The sequence below is a fragment of the Corvus brachyrhynchos genome, unplaced genomic scaffold (genome assembly GCF_000691975.1).
Source record: "Corvus brachyrhynchos isolate BGI_N302 unplaced genomic scaffold, ASM69197v1 scaffold334, whole genome shotgun sequence".
NCBI classification, from domain to species: domain Eukaryota; kingdom Metazoa; phylum Chordata; class Aves; order Passeriformes; family Corvidae; genus Corvus; species Corvus brachyrhynchos.
Window position 1 is genome coordinate 2,513,550 of NW_008238316.1, and position 6,446 is coordinate 2,519,995.

Here is a 6,446-nt window from a genome sequence, read left to right on the forward strand (position 1 = left end):
ACTGTTCTCCTGCATCACTGGATCACTGTCTTCAGACTAAATTTGGTAAATGCTGCTGATGATTTGAAGGAGACTCTCTCACATCCAGTGAGGGGCTTGAGCTCTGTTCCCTGCCCTGGACATGCTCCAGCCCCTCCAGGGCTCTCTGGCCAGGAGGGCCCAGAACTGGACACAGCCCTGAGGTCCCTCAGCAGGGCCAGCACAGGGGACGGGCTCTGCCCTGGGTCTGTGGCCACCCCAGGGCTGCCCCAGCCCAGCAGCCATTGGCCTCGTGCCCCCCTGGGCTCCCCCTCGTGCCCCTCTGGCACAGCACCCTCAGGGCCTTTCCTGATGGGCCTTTTCCAGCCCCTCTGCCCCAGCCTGGAGCTGCAGGGCTTGGGATGACCCCAGGGCAGGACCCTGCACTTGGCCTTGCTGAATCTCACTGCATTGGCCTGGGATCGATACCTGGACAAAGTTCAGGAAGCTGCATTTAAAATGTCTGTACCAGACTGAAATTCCCAAAGAGGTTTTACTCGGGAGTAACACAAGTTCAAGGTGTCCTTTGGCTGTGGCCGCTGTGCAGTGTGTTGCTGTTTTGTTTTAAAGCACAGGCTCTTGCTCATCCCTTCACCTTTTTTTCTTTTGTAGCTCCAAACCCATTTCTTCGCCTTTGATTGTCCAAGTTGGGCACGCAGAGACCCTCCAGCCCCTGCTTGCCCTGATGGGTTACTTCAAAGATGATGAGCCTCTCCTGGCCAACAACTACGCCTGGCACACGCAGCGGAAATTCCGCAGCGGCCGCATTGTGCCTTACGCAGCCAACCTGGTGTTCGTGCTCTACCACTGCGACCACGTGAACGCCTCCCAGGAGGAGTACCAGGTGCAGCTGCTGCTCAATGAGAAACTGCTGTCCTTCCATCACTCCAACGAGACCATTTCCACCTACGCGGACCTCAAGGACTACTACAAGGACATCCTGGAAAACTGCCACTTCAAAGAGGAGTGCGAATTGCCCAAAGTCAACATCACTGCTGTGGATGAGCTGTGAGGGAGTGAACAGAGCGGGCCTTCTTCATGTTGGTCTGGGTTCAGTTCCACAGGCATTGGGAACAAGCACTTTGGATGATTTGCTGCTGCTGTGTAGACTTTCTAACCTTGCAAATTTGGGAGGCTGTCTCAGCTCAGTGCACAGGTTCTCTGTTGCATAAGCAGAGCTGCAAAAACAACTGCTGTCACAGGGAAGTTGTAACGAATGCGTGATGCAAGACACAAGTACCTGTGGGTTTATATGTACTAATAAGCTGATTTCATTGGCCAGTGCTGTTATGAATGGGCCATAGATGGATTTAAGACCTGGGGCAGCTTCTATTTTATTGGATCTGAAGGTGGTTGGATTGATTCAGTACTGCTTTGTGCTGCCTGTGTTTCTAGCTGCTGTTTTCCTGTGCCACGCATGAAATACTTCAAACCTTTTTTTTGATCCTTTTCCCAAGCTTCTAGAAGGGAGAGGGTACATAGCTCTTCTCTACAGCTGCACAACTTCTGCCTGGACAGCACCATTTCTATTCTGGGCATTTTAAAGCAGGAGGAGTTCCTGCATGCATCACCTGCTTGAAAAGGGGCAAGGAATTAAAAGTCTTACAGTCATCATCAACCCATCCTGCGTAGCATGTTAGTCTCCAGGGTAAGTACATTATCTTTCAAAAGAAGTAGGAGAAAAAGAGAAAATAGTGAGGGTGTGGAAAGTCACCACTCTTCTTTAAGGTGCTTTGGGACATGCAGCAGTTGTTCTCTAAGTGCTCTGGGGTGTCCTTTCACTAACACCATCCATTTCTGGTGTTATTTGGGCCGGGGCATTCAGGTTAGTCTGTGCCATGGCTCTGACAGTTTTCCTACCAGCTCTGGCTGGAAAGCACCTCTGATGTCTCCAGCCTCCTGCTTGCAATGGAATTGTTGCTGACTCTAAATCCAGGTTTTTGAACTGTATAAAGATTGGGCTGAGACTTGACTTTTGCTAACTTTAAGGTACCAAACAAGCTGCTCCTTATGTAGGCCTTACACATTTGATGCGCCACCTTGCTTTTGAAATGCAGCTGGTTTTAAAGAGGTGAATGGCATAGAAGGGCTGGTGATCTTTTAAAGCAACTGCACTTTAAGTAGGTTCCCTTATGCCTGAAAGCTGCAAAGTATTTTAGAGCTCTGCAGTGTGACAGGAAAAGGAAAACTGCAGATAACTGACAAGAAATGTCTGAATTAAGTGAGATTAAAAATTCCTTCATCACCTGCAAGGGAATGGCTGTTTGACCAAGTTGCCCCAAAGCAGATTAGGGTATGGATTTATGGTGCTGGTAGCTCTTGAAGTGTGCACTCTCACCCTCTAATGAGTGTTCAGAGCTCACCCTGTAAAGTGGGGTCAAATTTGCTGTGTTTTCTGGGCAGGAGGGGGAGGGTTGGAATAAGTGATTACCACAGCATAGCCCGCAGCAGTTGAGGGTATAAATGTCTATAGTGCACCTGGTAAGTCCTTTTTGTAGGCTCACCCCCAGAAATAGGAACTTCACTGCTACAAAAACAGGAGAAAGCAAGCCAAACTCCAAGTTGAGGAGTTACACTTAGTGTATGATTTTTTTTAAAAAGAATTTTTCTGGGGACTCAGCCTTTTGTCACTTTTTTTCTTCTTAATATGTCTTGTATAAAAGCACTTCAGGTTTACATACCTGTAAGTTAAGGAGCAACTGATCACCTGCTTTTTGCTGTTGTTCTCTGAGTTAAGGGAATTCCCTACCTGTGGTTGTGGGGCCGTGTTTCATTAGTGCACTCCTTGCTGCAGGGACCAAGAGATCACTGAAGATACCGACTCAAATATTTCCGCACTTGCCTGTGTTAAATCTGCAGCTCTTTCTGAAGCTGGGGAAATGGTTAGGGAGGAGTTCAGTGCTGCAACGACCAGAGGAATATAGGTCAGGATAATTGTCAGCCCCTGCATATGACTACTGCTCAATCACCTTTACATGTCTCCTTTTTCACATGATCCTACCTTCAGACTAAGTCAACTGATGGTGATGATTGTGACAGATCCCAGTTAGGAACTTTATTGCAACATTTGAGTCAGGCTACAGAGAAATGAGCCTTTGTTCAAAGGCAGTCAAGTTTGAAAATAGCAGATACAAGAGTGAGAAAATCCACCTTTGAACAAATATTTTTTTCTGTGAGTCAGTAATGATTCATGAGAAAGGATGAAAGCCTGACTATGGGAGATGAATGGAGGATTCTGTTGTCAGTTCAGCAAGACTGATTTTAAGACATCGTATTTGTTAAAAGATACATCCTTCTTCCTTATGGAGGGACGAATACATTGCACTTGACCGCTTTTTTGATTGTGTGCCAGATGAGGTGCAGGAACCAAAAAATTCCTTGTATTGTGGAGTACCCTTTGTTTGTGTATTAGCAGGTTGATTGTATGGTTAAATTCTGTGGGGGATTCCTCAGAGCCTGTTCCCTCATACCCCCAGTGTAACAGATTTCTCTTCAGTGGCTGTCAGCAATTAACTGGAAAGGAAAATGTGCTGTTGGGGCTCTGATCTGTGTTTAGAGGATGCTCTGACTCACTCCTTTGGCAGAGTTAGAGGCTCAGTGTGGAAACTGCACCATTGTAGCACTACAGAAGTGTTGGGACGTGTAAGTACTCCAGGCACTTACTCTGGTTCTGAGCACTGGGGAGGTGACTTCGCTTTTATCCTTTTATCTAATAAACATAGACATTTGTTTAGATACTTAAAAAAAGGAACCTAAAATGGATCAAAAAACTTCTCCAAAGTTGGGCACTAGCTCAGTATGCAGTGTTTGATCCGGCTGCCACATTCCCACATCCTGCAAAAGTCCTGCAAGACAAATAATGCTTTCTCCTCCTTCCTGTGGCTCTGGAGGCCTCATCTCAGCCATCTGTCAAGGACTCTCTTTGCATCCTTTCTGAAACTGGAAGCTTTCACTGATGGAAAATACCAACAGTGCTCTCAGATGCTGGCCTTCAATACCTGTGAAGTACATTTTAATTTGTTAAATGGTTAATCTTTCTGGCAAGTGAATTTTTTCTGTCTAGTAAGAGCTGCTGCTGTTCTGGTTAGTGTGGAGCTGTCAAATGCAGATTTGTAATGATCCTGGTACTAACTGGATGAATTTGGAGAACTTGTGGATTTTTAGTGCTGTGAAATAAAACTGCACACTTTGTTCATCTCTGTTTTCTGAGCAGCAATAAGGACATGGTCTTTGGTATCATGGTTGTGTTTTGCTTCAAAATACACTTGGGAGGTTGCTGTTACTTGTGTTGGTGTCTGATTATTTTAAGGCATCAGATTTCTCAGTGGGTAATAGAAAATGCCTTAATTAGGTTTTTACTCTCACATTTTGAGGGGACTAAAGGTTTGCTCTTGTTTCCAGGAACCCTGCTATAAAAAGCAGCAACAATTTTCTGACAAGGTTTTTGTAGATGCAGAGGGGGTGTGGTGGTGGGGATGGTGTCTTCGATTAAGGGCTGTTTTTGCATTTTCTGTGCAGATGTATTAGTCTGTAAGACAGCTGGAAATGGAAAACAATAAAGGATGTTTTGTCTGAAATGGGGGAAAAGCCCCCCAGACTGTACAGTCACAGGCAAAGGAGTGAAATTAAGTCACCACATAGAGGCTTTGGGGGAGGAACATGATCACCACCATCCATCTCCTCCTCGCCCTGTTTTTTGGGTCTATAATACATTAAAGAGTTTTTTCTTGTCTAACTTTTCAAAAGGAAGTTAGTAATAACAGGTGCTGCTGAGGCAGGACTAATGGCTTATCTTTAAATTGTTAAGTTCTTGCTTTCCTGGGCTTTAAATGACAGCTTCTCTTCTGACCTGACCGGCCTGGAGTGAAGGTCTCGTGTCCTGCAGAGGGTGGTCAGGCAGGACCCTGAGAAGAAGCGTCACAGTCGAGTGGCAGTGCCTCGGTGTGCCCACCGTGTCCCCAGGGAGAGTCGGAATGCTCCTTCCTGCCACCCTTCCCGCTCCCCTGGATGCGCTGTCCCAGGGCCAGCTGCCCGTGCATGGCCGCAGTGTCAGCAGCTGGGGAGGCTGCCCTTGGCCTTGTGTGCAGGGCCTTGCTTTGTTTCAAAGTCCTGCCTGTGCTTTCTGTTGCTTTGCCTGCTGGGGGTGTGGGTTGCTTTTTGGCTTTGACACGCTGCCACCTTCAAATTAATCTTCGTGAAGCCTCGGCAGCTCCTTTGTATCCAGTTCAGCTGCTGAGTGCTGGTTTTCTGCTTGATTTCTCAGGATTTGTGGTCCGGTAAGTAGAAAACTATTTCTAAATTGCTCTGTTTCTGATGTTTATAATGTTTTTGAAGAGGGTTTTCGTTGGCTCTGGAATACATGCCAGGCCAGAACTGGGTTCTGCTTCCAGATCTGATACAGGGAGATGTCTGTAAAGGCCGTGTGACTTTATTCCCTCCCTTGTTTGCTTCCAAAAGTGAGAAATGAAGATTATATATAGATAATTGCGTTTACAGCTATTTTTTTTTTCTCCAGCTTCTTTCAATATGTAAAATCAGGACTGAGGAGGTTCAGGCTAACAGCATGTGGGGTTTATGGTGGTGGATTCACTTATTTATTTAATTACAATTCCTTTGAGAAATGGTTTAAAGGGAGCATTGTTTTTCTGCCATTTTGCTGAAAGGTTAGAGCGCTCCTCTTACTGTGTTCAGTTAACAGAAGCAAATCCCTTGTCTACAGGGAAGGGATTATTGTGGAAGGAGTAGTATGAAGGGAGTCAGAAAAGCTCTGCAGGCTTGTCCACATTAGTGACCTGTGGCTCTCAAATGCTTCCCTGGCTGTGGTAACAAATCCTGAACCTCTTAGAGAAATAGAAGGTGCCCAGGTGATCCTGGGGAGCACTCCAGAAAAAGAGGATCCAGGTGGGATCAGGCTGAAGGTCCTTCAGCCTGGTGCCCTTTGGCTTTCGGTGGGACATGGTGCCTTGAGCATTGGGCCAGAGCAAACATTCCCCATCTACTCCTGATTGTGGCTACAGGATTTTTTGGAGCTAAGGAAAGTGGATTTGTGTTTAGCTTTATATACTTTTCTTCAGGAATTTCTCTTCTACACAGCTCTCCTGGTGCTTTCTTAACCCTAAGGCAGGATTCTGCCCTGCTCAGGTGGGACCCCACCTGCAGAGCTGCCCCAGCCCTGGGGCCCAGCACAGGAGCTGCTGGAGAGAGCCCAGAGGAGGCTCCAGGATGAGCAGAGGGATGGAGCAGCTCTGCTGGGAGGAAAGGCTGGGAGAGCTGGGATTGTTCAGCCTGGAGAGGAGAAGCTTTGGGATGACCTCACTGGGGCCTTCCAGTGCCTGAAGGAGCTACAGGAAACATGGAGAGAGACTCTTTACAAAGGAGGCCAGGACACAGGGAATGGCTTCCCAGTGCCAGAGGGCAGGGCTGGATGG

The 6,446-nt window shown here is 46.9% G+C and overlaps 2 protein-coding genes across 2 annotated transcripts in view; both read left to right on the forward strand.

Moving 5' to 3' along the window:
• Positions 1-4,300, forward strand: part of MINPP1 (multiple inositol-polyphosphate phosphatase 1) — a 15,569-nt gene extending 11,269 nt beyond the window's left edge. Inside the window, exon 5 of the mRNA XM_017733787.1 lies at positions 631-4,300. Coding sequence (XP_017589276.1) covers positions 631-1,030 — 400 coding nt within the window. The 3' untranslated portion in view covers positions 1,031-4,300. The remainder of the gene's footprint in view (positions 1-630) is intronic.
• PAPSS2 (3'-phosphoadenosine 5'-phosphosulfate synthase 2) overlaps positions 1,584-6,446 on the forward strand; it is a 40,295-nt gene continuing 35,432 nt past the window's right edge. Inside the window, exon 1 of the mRNA XM_017733788.1 lies at positions 1,584-1,666. Within this exon, the coding sequence (XP_017589277.1) occupies positions 1,652-1,666 (15 nt within the window). The 5' untranslated portion in view covers positions 1,584-1,651. The remainder of the gene's footprint in view (positions 1,667-6,446) is intronic.